Raw genomic sequence first — 15,441 nt, forward strand, 5'->3', positions numbered from 1 at the left:
CCTTCTGCGACTTTCTGCTGTACGACTTTATCTGCTCGGTTGGGCGGAGAGGAGATGTCAGAGATAGAGCGATTATCAGATACTTTTATATTTAGCACGCTTCTATCTGGATGGATGTTGGATTTTGGATATCAGGGGCAAACACAAACATGTTGTAAAACAAAATACGCAAGCAAAGTTGTCCCAGACTCCGGCACTCGTTAACGTTTATCAGCTGTGAGTTCAGGGAGCCTCAACCAGAAGCTGAAACGAAACCCTATTGAATCGAGCAAGAGTTAAGATCCCAGATTGCGTCGTTTGTAACAAATACAATATAATGATTTGTGCAAAAATGAGCAGGTACTTGGACTTGGCTTTCGGTGTTAAACGAACTGATTGGACTTAGTATATGTAACTAACGAACTAAGTATTTAGCGGCCACTCTTAGTCCAAACTATCATCGTCGGACTGGCATATGAAGTAGCTCAGACTTTCGCATTTGTTGTCGTACATAAGCCCGTCTAAAAGATCAACGCAGTGCTGATTGCCACTGAAGTTATTGGGCTGGCCCGCTCTCCACTTGAGGAAGTTGGGCCTCTTGCCGGACGCGGAGATTCTGAAGTCGCCCTCCTTCTCCAGATCGGTGATGTCCAGCCAGTAGTGTCGCTCCTTGTTCAGCTTGGCCCTGAGCGCAGCCAGCTCCTCCGCACTGCGAATGGTGGCCAGTTGGGTGCCCATTTGGCGACAGGCGCTGCCAGCCGAGGTCCAGTTCCTACGCGTTTCGTCCTCTATGTAGAAGAACCTCGAGCCGATTAGCTCGAACTTGGGCGCAACTATTTTCCTATCGAACTTGGAGAGTATCCGCAAGAGCGCCGCCTGCTGGCTTTCCAGTCTATCCAGCCTCGCCACGATGTCCTTAGGGAAGCCCTCTTGCAGGACCTTCTGCCTGATGTTCATCGCCGTCTGCAGAGTCTCGATCCTGGCCAGTCTCGCCTCCGTTGCGTTCGCTTGCAGAACACTCGAAGTCCACTCGCCCTCGTGCCTGGCAATGTGATCCAGCATGGGGCTCAGTGCTGTTAAGCAGAACTCGCCACATTGTTGCGGCGCATCCTGCAGCAGGCACACTGACGGCATTGCAGCTGAAGGCGCGTGCGCATTCCAGGCAAAAAGAGCAAGTAACAGCCAAATACTGAGCTTCTGCATATTCCGTATATTCTGTATCCACAAACAATGAGCAGCGAATGCTTTTACCGACACGCTTAAGTAGTGCCCTCAAAATTAGTACGAGGTGATCTACATAATTTGAATATTGATTTAAATTGCATGCATTTGGTTAATTCTGTGCTAATCAATTCAATTCAATAAGAGTGTGTTTTGACACGAAAACCGTTCTTACTCTCTGCATACAGCATTTGGCACATCTTTATGATTAGATAAACAAATATGTAAAATATATTTTTGTTTTTTTTTTTATTAAAACATGTCCCACTGGCAAATTGAGTGATTAGGAGTCTCGCAATTAAAAAAAGACCAACTCAGTTGCAATCTGTGGGTTTGAGCTTTTTATAAACAATTTTGCCACCATCATATTTCGATTTACACCAAGCGAAAAGGTGGAAAATGGCCAGATTCATGGCCATTCATCGAACTCATCTTAAGTTTGGATGGATGCATAGGATTCCAGTGAATAGGAGCTGCATTTAATAGAGCGGAGGCCAGGGCTAGACAGCAGTGAATTGAAGGGGTCTTCCTCAGCCTTGCTCACCAAGATGGATTCAAGTCTGCTCGCGGTGGCATTTAGATTCGCCGCAAGGACATTCAACAGCTTCCAAGCATCCTGATAATGATTCAAGTGCTCCTTCTGCTCGGCCCACGAATCCGCCATCATCTGCAACAGGCTTCTCTCCTGTTCCCAGGATTTGGCGCACTGATCATACAGCGGATGCAATGCTGCCATGCAGAAGGCACCACATTGATTAGGCGCATCGCTCAGGACGCAAACGGACTCGCTGATGGAGTTGGACACTCCGAGAAGGATGCAGAATGCCACGGCCGGGCACAATAAACTGTTTCGCAGCCCAAACATGTTGCGATAAACTCATTCGGCACATGATTTCCGAACTTATTTATACCTTTTTATACGGAACTGATCGAAATGCATATGTAATATATACATATTATGTAGGTATGTGAATTCGAAGCGGAAGATTAATGAAATGTAGTACAGGCTGACTAGAGCAGCACATGCATGAATAAAATAAATATAGTATAGTATATATAATAGTGTAGAATAATTAAATAAAAACAATATATATAAATATATTTTATATTCTGACCAATGGAACTACATCATATCAATTAAAATATAAATTAAATTAGATTATATAATTGAAATATATCAATTAAAAACTGTTTCATTTGTTGTTTTGAAAGTTTCGTAAGGCGCCTCTTACGGCCAAACACTGTACTAGAGATAAGAGACTTTTCATCTACATGTAATTCTACATCATGCATTTTACATTTACTGACATCTCACTATTAGCCTGACCGTATTTTGGCACTCTGGTCACATTAGCATTTCAAATACGACTGGGGATGCCAACTCGTTCTTGAACTGTCACCCCTCTGGTCACACTGAACACATAATTCGATTCTATCGATATCGATTTGCAGCCACCTCTAGTTTGTTTGGGGCATTTGGGGCTCCAAGCGGCAAAGCGCCTCCAAAATTTCGCAGCGTCGGACGTGTTTCGCTCCCCGTTCGCCGTGTCTGTGTGCGTACGCGTGCCTCCGTGTGTGTGTGTATGTGTTTTTTGCCTATGTTTTGCGTTCGCAGCGTGCGGCGTTTGCGAGAAAGAGGCAGATGAACGCGAGAAATACAAATAGTTAATAATTAAAGTCAAGTGGCGCGGCTACTCGCTATTGGGTATTATCTACACGCAGAAACCGAGATTAGATAAAAGGCACAAAAGCAAAAAGGGCAAAGCAAAAGAAAGCTGAAAGAAGAAGAAAGAAGAAGTTCAAAGCCAAAGTCCCTCTGCGCGCGGGTGTGTGTGTGTGTGTTTGTTTTCACGTGTGCGTGTGCCTGTGTGCGACGCTCGCGAAAATCGTCGGTGTGTGCGTGCGTGTGCTTGTTGTTTTTGTCAGTTGTTGTTAGTGCACCTGTCTGCAAATAAAAGCAAGAGACACGGCCAAAACCATAACAACAAACGAAACAGAAGAGCCGACTGCAAGTGAGAGCAGCAAAACGGAAAGAACGGACGCCGGCGAAGAAAGAAAGCAGCAGGAGCCACTCAAAAAAAAAAAAAAATCCAAAAAATCCAGTTTCCAAGGAGTTTCCTCGCTCAGGTGAGTTCCGAATCTGACTGTGACACACTTTTCCTCCGCCCAGCGAATAAGTCCCCTTATCCGGGGGTGGACCACATTCCGCCGAATGCTGCGTGTGTGTCGAAATTTCTGCGACCTAACCTAGACCAGAAAGACCGTTTTCGAAGGCAAACGGGCGGGCGGCGGATTTGGATCCAGAACCACCCCCTTTTGGGGGTGCTTTTCGCTCTCAGCTGGGCTTGGTGTGTACACACTTTGAAGGCCGTCGCATCGAAGTCAACAAATAGTTGGGAGTTCAGGGGACGTTTGTTAGAAGCTGCCCGATTTGGGATGCTCTTGGCAATCATGGTATAACCATCTAGAAATAGAGAGAAAAAATATTTAGTAGATGTCATTTTGCTAATAACATTCTTCGAAATCCAGCCAGACAAACATTTTCCTTGGTTTTCATAGCCAAATAAGCCCACAAATGCGCAGATACAGCCGCAAAACGACTGAACTTGACCCAAACACATGCACTCGCCACTGGGATCCAGCCCCTTAACGCTCTGCTGATCCATATAAATGCGGAGGGGTAGCCCAAGAGTTGCACAAGGCATCCACACATCCCCGGTCCACCGAAGACACCTGTAATCTTCGCCGAAGAGCTCACACGAAATAAATCAGCGCAGCTCGGACACGTTTTGTCTAGAAGCGAGAGAGACGGATGTATTCGGTGGGAGAGAAACGGCAACGGCGGCTCATTAATCACAATGACTAATTCGTGAAGACTTTGCTCATATTACGTATCTTTTTTCTACCGAACTTGTGGTGTTTTCATTTTGAGCCGCCAACAGTGGTCAGTTTAAGCTCATTAATGTTGCCCAAGGGTTAAAAATAAACTGTAGATACGAGAAGCGAAAGAGATGGCGAATGAGGAGTTGTAAGATGATACGAAAGAATCCAATGCGATAAGAAAGTTGTAGAAACTAGTGCATGAATCATCTGAATCTTCGTTATTATAATCTACTGAAAAAGTATATATTTTAAGAATTTGTCAAAAACTCAACGTAAGAACTTAGAAACTACTTCATTACCAATAAGACTGCTGGCCTGAATCTACACTCCCAATAGAGAGTAGCGCCCCGAAACTCGCGATCAAATGTCAAAGCCGCTCAGAAGAATTTGGAAAAGCGAGAGAGAGAGAGAGGGAGAAATAAGAATGGTGAGATCGGCGGTGACAGGTGGATTTTGATTCTATATGCTAGATCTCCGTTTCTTTTTGATTCTTCTCTGCGTTCGGGATCTTCTTCGTTTTCCCATTTTTCCCATTCTGTTTGTTTTCTACCTGTGTGTGATTTTTCTGGACTTTTGTCTTTGAGTTCTGGTTTATTTTTCCCTTTTACTCTGCCTTGCCTTGCTGACTAAGACGTTCGCCGTCTGCGTTTTTACCTGGCGACAGGTGCGCATTGAGTGTTTTTGTAGTCGTTGCTGGCCATCTTTTCTAGTTTTGGAATTCAACTCGTTTCTCCCGCTTGAGCAATTTATCTACAGGCGGTTTACGGGGATCCCGAGCCCGAAGGATTTCCTGCGTTCTTGTTTTTATTTCTCTCACTGCACTTGTGAGTGTGCCAAGGGGCTCACGTATCTCATAGATGCGATATGAAAATCTGAATATTCCAACTGCGTCGGCATTGTCAGGCTCTTCCCCCCCTTGGCATTCCCCCTTTCCACATCCACATCATTTACTCGATGCGTCGTCTTCTTTTATTGCCTTTTGGCCAGTCTTCTGCGTTCTTTTTTATCTCAGCCGCTCTCTTATTGGCTGCATCTTTAAACTGGGCCCATTATATATTATGCCGTATATTCCAACTAATGGCCACGGCTCAATTGGAAGTCTGTGTTGGCCGCAATCAATTGGGAAATAAGGAAAAGGCCAGAAATGCCAGCAAAGGAAGCTGCAAAATGTTGGTTAGTGCATAATCAAAGGAGAATTGTTTGGTATTCTTTGATTGTACAGATTGGCTTTAATTTGATTTTTCATACGGCTAGTACCTTGAACTTTTTAAACTATGTTTATCACAGCTAAGTGCCGATTTTCTACCCATTTTCATCACTTTTCATAAGACAACTCTCCCAGTCTCCCAGAAACAGGTTTTGGCCAGGCCAAAAAGAATTCCCGAGTGCATTCCACAAAATGCAACTGTAAATTTGCAAACGCAACACAACAAGACAAACAAAAAAGAAGGCTCAAAATTATGGCAACCTGGGGGAATGTCTCGACTGAAGTGTGGCCTGCACTTTGGCTCAGAGCTCACCTGTGTGTTCTGCCACCTTTCTGCGCCATCTCCCTTTCGGCCAACATTTTTGGATAATTCGCCGTATGCGTTGCATATCCATTAGGCCGCCAGAAGTCAAGAGTCGCCACCAACAAACGGCAGCAGCACCAGCAGCAGCTAACAAAGGTGCAACATTTTTGCTGCTGCATTTTCCTGGCCTTCCGCCCCCTCCCTCCACTTGTTGCCTTGTTGTTCTGGTTGCAAGTTGCTGCTGTGTCTCTTCCACCTTTTTTCAGAACTCCGCCACATCCATATTCCATGCTCTTCCGAAGGGTATATTGCTCACCGAAAAGTAGTCATCTTTCGACTTACTTGGCAGGGCATTCCAGGTGGGCTAGCTGCACCGCATCCTATTTATTTCTGTTTTGTGTCTGGCCTGCTGGTGCTCTTCAAGTTTATCTCAGCTCTGTGCTTTTTTATTGATATCGTGTAAGTTGCCGGCGCTTCCTGAGGTGGAGACTCGGAGAATATGCTGGCGATGAAGGGTTCGGAACGAATGGGGCAGCCCGGGAGGGCTCTACTCGCACTTGAGTATGGCTGGAATGCAGTTTACTTTGGTGCGGGCCAAGTTAATGGCAAACCCGATTCGATAAGACATGGCTGCTGAGCACACAAGGCCCTCCTCCTTCGCACTCATCTCCATCGGAGTATCGGCGCGAGTACGAGTATTTATGCCCGGAAAACACTCCTCACCACTCCGATCCCGGCTCGATTTCCTTGAAGATTTCCTCTGGCTTTCCCCCTTTCCACGCATTCTTCCACGACCGTTGTTTGAGGTCGTTTCCAATGACTTGAATTGCATTGTATTGTGGCTTAATTAGAATGTGCTGCCGCCTTTAAAACTGTTCGTCTTTTATGTGGGAGTCTTGGGATGGGAACTAGTTTTGGGGGTGGAGCAGCAGCCCTTGGAATCTATGGCAACTAATTTATGCACTGGAAGTGGCAATTATGCCAAGTTTGAAGCAACATTTTCAAATTTATGCTGGGAATTGAAGACAGAATACTGTGCAGCTAGTAGTAGCTTTGTTTAAAATTACTTTTATGGCTATCGATATGACAAGTTAATGCCGCAGGAATGAGACAATTTGAGGCTGTGCAATTTGAGGAACTGCCAACTCATGATCGCGGATCGCATTCCACTTTCCCCGCATCATCCCGTAATCACATCAGTTTATTTACTCAACTAACGAACTATTACGAACAACTTAATCAAGCGAAATTGCGGGATTACAAGTTTAAGCCGTCAGTGATGATTTGGGCTTAGGCCTGCCATACATTGTTGCTCGAGGAGACCCCTTCGTCCTCCCTTGTAGTGCCCCATAGATGCCATAACCCATTAAGTGGGATTGGAACGCGGTCCGCAGTGCCGGCGATTGGCTTTGGCCATGGCTTGTGCCAAGTTTGAAGAGGAAGTATTATGCAGTCGTCCAACCAACAACCGGCCAAAGTTGCTTGTATTTTCAGTGGCATTTTTTAAAGGCTATGTTGCTCCGTTTTTCTTCTTTTTTTTGTTTTTTTGTCTGTGACAGACTGGCAATAAAAAAAAAGACGGAAAAAAGTTGTCTGTCCTCAAACTTGTCGAGCTGGTGGGGGAAAAATGTTTGAGGACCTGCAGGGAGGACTCTTTCGAATGTGTTTCTGAATTGCAACAGCTGCGTTTGCTCGACCTCATCTCTCGACAGATATTACTGCCTTTTGGCCAACTGCCAGACCGAAACTAACGGGCAATAATTATAATTTATTGTTTCCAGCCCAGCAGCGAAATTGCTCAAAACTCGTCCGAAAGTTTGATCAAAACCTTTCATTAAAACCTTTAGCATATCTCCATATTGATATTCTGCTCAAATATGAATCATATCTGATAGAATACAATAAAGAAAAGCAATTATACGTATACGTATGGCTCATCAGCTAAATTAAAACGTAGTTTTTAGCCGCAATATCAACCGCGAGTGACAAGGTAAAAAGGAAAAACAAATTGGCAAACAGATAAGCCAAAGACGCACAACATGAAAAAAGGCGAAAGTGAACGTCAAGTGGCTAAATTAGAACAAAAACAAAATAATAAAAAAATAAAACAATCGCAGGAAAGCCAGCGTAAGGTTCTCAAGTGTTTTTCACAGCTTTCGGCTGTCAGAGGAAATAAATTATTAAATAAGAGATCAAAGCAAAAACAGCTTTATAATGGTTAATGGAATATCAGCAAATGAAAAACTAATCGGTAAAAATATTAAATGGGGAGGTCAAATCGGTTCAATTAAACGGATTTTTTAAATAGCTCATCAAGATCAAGGTTTTATACATCAATCAGGCCAAATCAGCAGACAAAATCAATAACAAAGCGCTTGCCAAAACTTTGTTTCCTTGCCATTTCGTTGGCCTTTTTTTGTGGGAGTGTTTGCCATTTTATCTGCTAATGCTCTGCGTTTTGTGTTCGCCTTCTTAAAGAACGAAAATAGGCAACACAAATAGCTGAAAACCGAAAGGAAAAAACCTCTCACATGGCGAAAAATCAATACAAAAAAAAAGCAAACTAATTAGGCGGAAAGCTCTGGGAAAAATCGAAAGAGATGGGAAGGGAAATGAAATTGCTGCACAAGGTAAAATCGGCAGTAAACCAGGGAAGTGTGTGTGTGTGTGTGTGTGTATCTAATTGCAGAAAAAAATATAAAATAAGCTGGGGGGTAATGGCGAATAAATAAAAATCCGCGAGGGTCAGCAAATATGATTGAATGTTGAAAATCTGTTGGCCATGGTCAACACAATTGACTCCACGAGTGCGTGAATGCGAATGTGAATGCGAATGCGAATGCGAGTGTGAATGCGAATGTGGGTGTGAGTATCTGTGTGAATGAGCGCGTGTTTATTGTCATTAGGCGCAAAAAGTCGGTTGGGTCAGACGCGGAAAGATAAGATACAAGCGGATCGACAACGTTGCAACTATCAGATACAACGAAATGCTCAAGTTGATACTTGATATTGCAAGATACTGAGAGAAATTGCGAGAGAGAGCATGAAATTTGAATTATGGTATAGCTATACCCCACTTTCATAATATTTTTAATAAAAATATTTATAATTCTTAATATACATAGGCATAAATTGCATGCTCTTAGCCCTTTTGTTGCCACTTTTGTTTCCATGAATCAAGTGAATACAATTGGTCAGAAGAGGTGTGGGTTTTATGGGGTTATGATGTCAGAACATTGGACTACCAACTTTAAAAGTGGTCGAATTTATTGAATGGCATTTCTCCTCTTCATTGTCAGTATCTTTTTTTGTTATTTTTATTTGTTCTTGCCAAATGAATTGGAACAAGCGGAGTATCCCACCCTTTTGCGATTTGGCTTCCGTCTCTTTTGAATGGCTATTGTCCAGTAATTCAACTTGACCAATGGCCACAATATTTTCCTATTGTTGCTGGGATCGCCTTCCATGCGATTGTTGTTGTTCTGTGTCTTGTTACGCCAATTGAAATTACAACTAAAGAAAAACAGCTCAATGAAAAATGAGAAAAGCGGAAATAAAACAAAAGCGCTGCCTCGTTTTTCGGGGTTTATTGAACTTTGTGCCCTCAGTCATTAAATAGAGTGTGAAAGGTTAGAGAAAAAATGTTAAGAGTAAGAGCATTTCAAAAGCTGAACCGGATTAAAGTTCTAGTAGCAGTTTATCTTTCGTCTCAAGCAACGCAGATCAAAATCCAACTAATTTCGCCAACTTTTTGGCGCCCTTCAAAAGGCATTCTTCCCTGTTGTTTATCTTTCAATTTCTTAAGAGCTGAAAAGTATAAAAAATAACAACAAGAATGTCTGGTCTATATTTAAATGTTAAAGATTATCCAATTGCTCAGCGAGCCACTTGAAACTTCCACACTTCATCTAAATCTAATTACTTTTCAATTCAAACCGAACTGCCGGTAAATTTGTTTAATTATCTTGGGTCGCTGCTACTCAGACATTTAATTAACAGCTATAGATAAGGTCGAATGGAAATGGAAAATGGAAAATGGGAAATGGGATGGCAGCTCGCGTGCTTCTGCAACCTTCGAATTTTATTGGCCCAAAAGTAATCGCACTTTGCTCCGGCTAATTGGCAGCACACCTTTGGCCTACGAAAGCCAGACCGCAATTAGAGTCGATTACCGCTCAACTAAATAGTTGTTCCCTCACCTGCTTCGACTGGCCATACTTTTACTCGATTCCCCGGCGTTTTCGTTACGGTTTTCTAATCGCAACGAAAGTCGCCTTAGTCGCTTATCAATTATAGTTGGAGTTACATTTTCTGGCTCTAAAAAGAAAGTTTCGATTGTATGTTGTCCGTTGAATCAGTTTTGGGCCAAATTAATGAAAGAGGAATTCATCTTAACCACTATTTCAAAGCTAAGATATTTTTGAGATACTTTTCTGTGTCATATATGTTTTAATGTCAGATTCACCCCACTGAAATATTCAACCCATTTGTTGCGCCTCGTTAGGCGCATTCAACGCCTTTGACTTTTACTTGTCAACAACATTTACTTAAGTTTTTGCCGCTTTTTTTCGCATTATTATTTTCACATATTAATGAAGCGCACGTTTCGCCGATTTTTCTCGGCTGGCAGGTGTATTGTTGTAATATTCAAAGTATGATTAGCGGTTCGGTTCGTCATTGTCATCGGCAAAATGACCGTTGCCGGTTATTTATGCGTCTCGGCTTTTGTGCACAAAAGTAAACGAGCGACCCTCGAAAGCATTTCAAACGAAAAGCACATGACTGCGATCTCTGCCGTATTCCATTGATGGGATTTGAAGTGAGCGAACGTGACGAACTTTCGGTTCAATCGATTTGCTCTGGCCTCATGGATGTATCTTGATCTTCTTGGGGTCGATTGCACTTTCTATCCATCTTTCCTACGAGCCCAGCGAAAGTTTTCTAAAACTGGGCGTGGCAGATTAGATGTTGGTGTGTGAAAAGATTTGCTCTACTCTTAAGCATAAATATAAAATATATATATATATATATCATTTGTTTATTTTCTTTTGCATTCTTTTCAAAAATTACATCACAACATATTACGCATGGCTAAAATTCGCCAGCATATGGAAACACTCATTCAATCACTCTTGAACATTCCTTTCAATATTACTATGTTGTTCAATCAGGCTAAAAGTTTTGTCTGCGTTGCGTGTCGAAGTGGCATTAATTCCATATCGGACAATTTATTTGCCAAATACAAATTCATTATTTATACGCATCGAATAGTTTTCCCCAACTCTTACTTGGCATCGACATTTGCTGGTTTTTTATTTTTACCCACCTATAGACATATTTATTTGTTAATAATTTCGCTTTGCCATGAGGTGCGAGTTACAAAAGTCTAAACATTTCCGTTTTGGCAAGGTGATTGCTGGGGATAAAATCACTTTATTTGGTTTGTTCAGGGAAGATTTCATTGTTATTATAGATCTGCCTCATGTTCCTATTTTTTATATCTATCATCTTTCTTATACAATCACTTCCATGCTTTTCACACGTGCCAACTTCACTTTCGATTGGCAATCAACACTGTGGCACTTGATTATGCAAGCAGACAGTGCGCGTCATAAATAATCCAACTGCTGTCCGATGTAATAAATTAGGCCTGCTTCTCTAAGCCGTTTGGGCAATGCAATTAGAGCCTTATCTGCACACGACCAGATGTTTGTCGGTGGAAAAGGGGTATAAGGTATATATAACTTAAAACTAAACTGTGCCGGCAGTTTGGAAATTTCACACATTGCGGCTAAAGAGTTTTCTCAGTTGGCAGTGGCAAATTACAGTTGCAAACAATGCGACGATGCCACATGGCCAAATGCAGTTGCAATTGTCAGAGGCATTAATAATGCATGTGCAGCTACAGTTACACGGCTAGAAAAAAATGGGAAATACTAAAGCCGTTGACGGGTTGCACATTTTTATTGGCCCCGCTAAATGGCCGCAAAACGATTTTCGCTTGCTTATGCTTATGAATTTTTCTACAACTCTATGATCCCAAGCGGACTTTCTAGCCATAAAACCTCAACCAACGTAAATTGCCTTAGAAAGTCAAAGTCGCTGTTTGTTGACTTTGCTGCGGAGTGTGGTGGTGATTCGGAACCCAATGGAACGAGTCGTCGTATCTGAATGGCATTTTCCATGCATTTTGGCATTGCCGAGGTCAGTGTCGAAGTTTGAAAGTCACTGCGAGTGCCGCTTCCTTGTTAGAAGTCTGGGAATTCGGACGATGTTTGTCTAGCTATATGATTAAAAGCATGGGAAATTGAAAAGTCAGGTGGTTTAGATAGAGAAAGCAGGAGGGACTGGCTTTGTGGTTTTCTAGTCCAGCGGAGAGCGAGAACGATTTCGAAAGTAAGAATATGTAGTTTGGTATAGAACAGTACTTTCATAAATAGGAAAATGATAAATATTTACACAATCATTGTGAGTGAGATAGTCTATTTTAGTTTACTGTTGCTCAATATGTGGAACAAAAACACAGAATAATCATTTGGACTATGCAAATATCAATACTTAGCATTGGAACAAATCAGTTTACGATTACGAATCATCTTCAGCCACTGGGCAGAAATTTCCATGCAATATTGCGGACTATATTTCCGCTTATACCAATTAACTCAAATTCACATGGCCCAAAGCAATTGGTAAACAAATGCAATGAAACGAAATTAAATAAGAGCCGTTTTCGATTTCATAATCCTAAATTCGCTGGCAGTTGTTGATGGTGCGAATTCGCCAACAAAAGTGGGTTAATTCGCACGGGCAGAAAGAGACAGCAGATGGTCGGGCGAAAGAGATGGCAACAGATGTGAATAGCTCCCCAGTGGATTTTTATTGAAGGCGGAGTACATATGTTCGCTCCATATTCCCTATTGCCACAGCTCTGTGCAAATATTGAATAGCTTTAATGATGTCTATTGTATGACTTTATGTATTTGTTATTAATTTTCAACTTGTCTTGCCTCTTATCGTTGCAGGTAGTAAACAAAGTCTTCTATCGACTTCAAGTCAAGAGGTCAAGGCGAGCCAATGGCCCACAAAGTAGCCGTTCACAAAAACGAATCTCATATCAGGCAACGCCCACCGTTTAGCTGCCTGTTTAATTATAATTAAAATAGTCGAAAAGAACTACTGCAGTTGAGTGTTTACTCGGCAAATGCTCTGTTTTTTTTTGTGGGGCGTTTCGCTAGAAGTTGAAGATAAAATAGAAATGTAAATTCTGTAAGGTATCATACTATCATACTATTTGTCAGGAAGGGTATTCATTCAACTGCACCATATGGAGTTATTTGGTATATTTGAACGATTCGCAGTACAACCCCCGCAGAGTGGACTGCTCCACTTTGGGCGACTACTTCTGGTTCCAGGTGGCTACACCACCGTCCCAACCATCCAAATTAGCCATGATATGCTATGCGCTGGTTTTTAGGTGTGTGGAGTCGCTTTTTTTTTCAGTTTCATGTGGGCGCGCCTTCTTCGATGGGGGAGGAATGTTCGAGCTGCAATTAAAAAAATTACCCAGTGGTCTGGGCCTCCCCCAGGTGTCCCCACATCAAAACCCACGACAAGGAGCAGCACTAAAGACCGAAAAAAAAAACAACATAAAATAATAAAAACATAAGCCCAACTGTCTTCGGCTGAACATGCAACTCCATAAATACCCGAGGAACGCACATAAAACACGTCGCTTAGTCCGTTTGGCTGGGTATTTAGACCAGTCTATGTTGTTGGCCAGACATGGTCTCCACCAGAGCGCCCAAAAGTGTGTCCACCCCCCTTTGGCACACCCATCCAGCCAGCTTGTTGGCCACTGGCTTCCGTCTGGGGAGCCACGTGCGCTCAACTGAACTGGGTTTTCTGTATGCGACTGACTTGAATGTTACAGTCAAGCCTGAATATAGAGCGACTTTCTGACTCCCAAAAGATGCGCTTTCGAGTAGCGTCGCTTTCGTTGGGACGCCACACTGTAGCTGTTACTTTTATTGCTATTTGTAGGCATTGTTATTGCTGGTGTTACTATTGCTGCCGTAGTTGTCCCCACCGCTTTTTGTTGCTTTCCATGTCTGACTGCAGTCGGAAATGGCATTTGACTGTTTGACTGCGTTTTATGCTCGCTCGCGACGCGACTCAAATTATTCCACATTGGTTGCAATTCATTTGTGACTTTGGAACGTGGCTTTTTTGTTTACTTACTCCGTCGATTGAACCGATCCCCCTGCCAAGTGACGGAAAAACTAGTTCGGCCTCGAGTTTCAATTCTTGCCGGCTTCGATTGTTTATTACCTGGCCCAGACAGTCCGGTAGTTTGGCTTAGGTTTTTGTTTGTTTGGTCCCCCGAGTTGTCTCAGCTCGGCTTGATTTATAGTAAACGCTTTTTGGGGGCAATAATGCCAACAATGCTGTTCGGGAATTTCATAATTGAAGTGCCCTAATTGCAAAAGCATGTTTCTGATAACGCAATTGGCTTGTTTGGCTTTTTTATTAGCATTGTTCGGATTTGTTTAATTGGTAATCTTTTAATATGCCCCTAAAAATATTTGCTACACTTATTTACCAAGCTAATAACATATTGATAATGCCCTCTTGCCACTCCACTGCACTGACTGACTTTTCAAACTGTCCAGACAATTTCTCGAGGGAACTTGCACATCATTCTGAAACCAACGGAATACAACATATTGGTTTATATGTACAAACTTTGAACCCTCCTTGCAATAGTTCTCTGACATGTGAATTTGGCGAATAATATGGCGACTTTGTCTGCCGAACAAATGTTGCAGTCGGGCAAAGTATGAGTAAAAAAGTTGAAAATGAAAAAAAAAATATATATATGTCTATAGATACATATGGACGAGAAATACTTTTGCCAACATCTGTTCCGATGAACTAAAGCTGGAGCGTGAGAAGCAGCACACGTAGCTGGAGAAAAATTTGATATACTTAGCGGAACGAGGGGCGATTGCTGGGTTTCTTACCTGTGATTTCTGCGCTCTTGAGGTGCTTCCTCAACCCCCCTCCTGCTGCTGCTGCCCCCACGATTCCCATTTCAGTGAGTTCTGTTTGGTTTGACTAATGCCAACTCAATTCAGCCCCCGTCCCTGCCATTTTCCCCAACGCTTTTCCCGCTGCGGTCGGAAAACGTCTGGCAATGCTGACAACGCCCCCGCAGTTTGAATTTCCCTCGCTTTCAAGCCAAAGTTTTCCAGACAGGCGATGGCAGGGCTACACTGCAATTATCAGTTCGCATTCTTAAGATTTGTTTCAAGACCATCACTTAAGTGTGGTATCTTTAAAATATATTTAATTCGTAACTCTTTATTTATGCACCTGTTGTTTTTTACTATACTTCTAGTTTAAGGTACGATTTTGCTCTGTGTGCTCCTTGGAAAACCTTCCTTGATTGGCAATCAACACTGTGGCACTTGATTATGCAAGCAGACAGTGCGCGTCATAAATAATCCAACTGCTGTCCGATGTAATAAATTAGGCCTGCTTCTCTAAGCCGTTTGGGCAATGCAATTAGAGCCTTATCTGCACACGACCAGATGTTTGTCGGTGGAAAAGGGGTATAAGGTATATATAACTTAAAACTAAACTGTGCCGGCAGTTTGGAAATTTCACACATTGCGGCTAAAGAGTTTTCTCAGTTGGCAGTGGCAAATTACAGTTGCAAACAATGCGACGATGCCACATGGCCAAATGCAGTTGCAATTGTCAGAGGCATTAATAATGCATGTGCAGCTACAGTTACACGGCTAGAAAAAAATGGGAAATACTAAAGCCGTTGACGGGTTGCACATTT

At 42.5% G+C, this 15,441-nt stretch overlaps 2 protein-coding genes across 5 annotated transcripts in view; one reads left to right on the forward strand and one right to left on the reverse strand.

Annotated features, from left to right (window-relative positions):
* Window positions 1–16: 16 nt before the first annotated feature.
* On the reverse strand, window positions 17–1,223 carry CG15358 (uncharacterized protein). 2 transcript variants are annotated; one of them, NM_001316377.2, is made up of 1 exon: window positions 17–1,223. In NM_001316377.2, exon 1 carries the CDS (start codon window positions 1,180–1,182, stop codon window positions 424–426), a length of 759 nt encoding a protein of 252 aa, NP_001303306.2. In that variant the 5' UTR covers window positions 1,183–1,223; the 3' UTR covers window positions 17–423. The 2 variants fall into 2 exon arrangements, with proteins under 2 accessions (NP_001303306.2, NP_608629.3); NM_134785.4 differs by having other exon boundaries at window positions 266–1,223.
* Window positions 1,224–2,630: 1,407 nt separating this feature from the next.
* Window positions 2,631–15,441, forward strand: part of Wdr62 (WD repeat domain 62) — a 59,668-nt gene continuing 46,857 nt past the window's right edge. For all 3 annotated transcript variants that reach the window (NM_134786.6, NM_001103581.3, NM_001272958.1), the window contains exon 1: window positions 2,631–3,327. The gene's annotated coding sequence lies outside the window, so the exon portion shown is untranslated. The remainder of the gene's footprint in view (window positions 3,328–15,441) is intronic.

This window comes from Drosophila melanogaster, chromosome 2L (assembly GCF_000001215.4).
Source record: "Drosophila melanogaster chromosome 2L".
Taxonomy (NCBI): Eukaryota; Metazoa; Arthropoda; class Insecta; order Diptera; family Drosophilidae; genus Drosophila; species Drosophila melanogaster.

Excerpts from the sequence above, each read along its gene's own strand:
- CG15358 (NM_001316377.2), bottom strand. The coding sequence starts at position 1,182 with ATGCAGAAGCTCAGTATTTGGCTGTTACTTGCTCTTTTTGCCTGGAAT.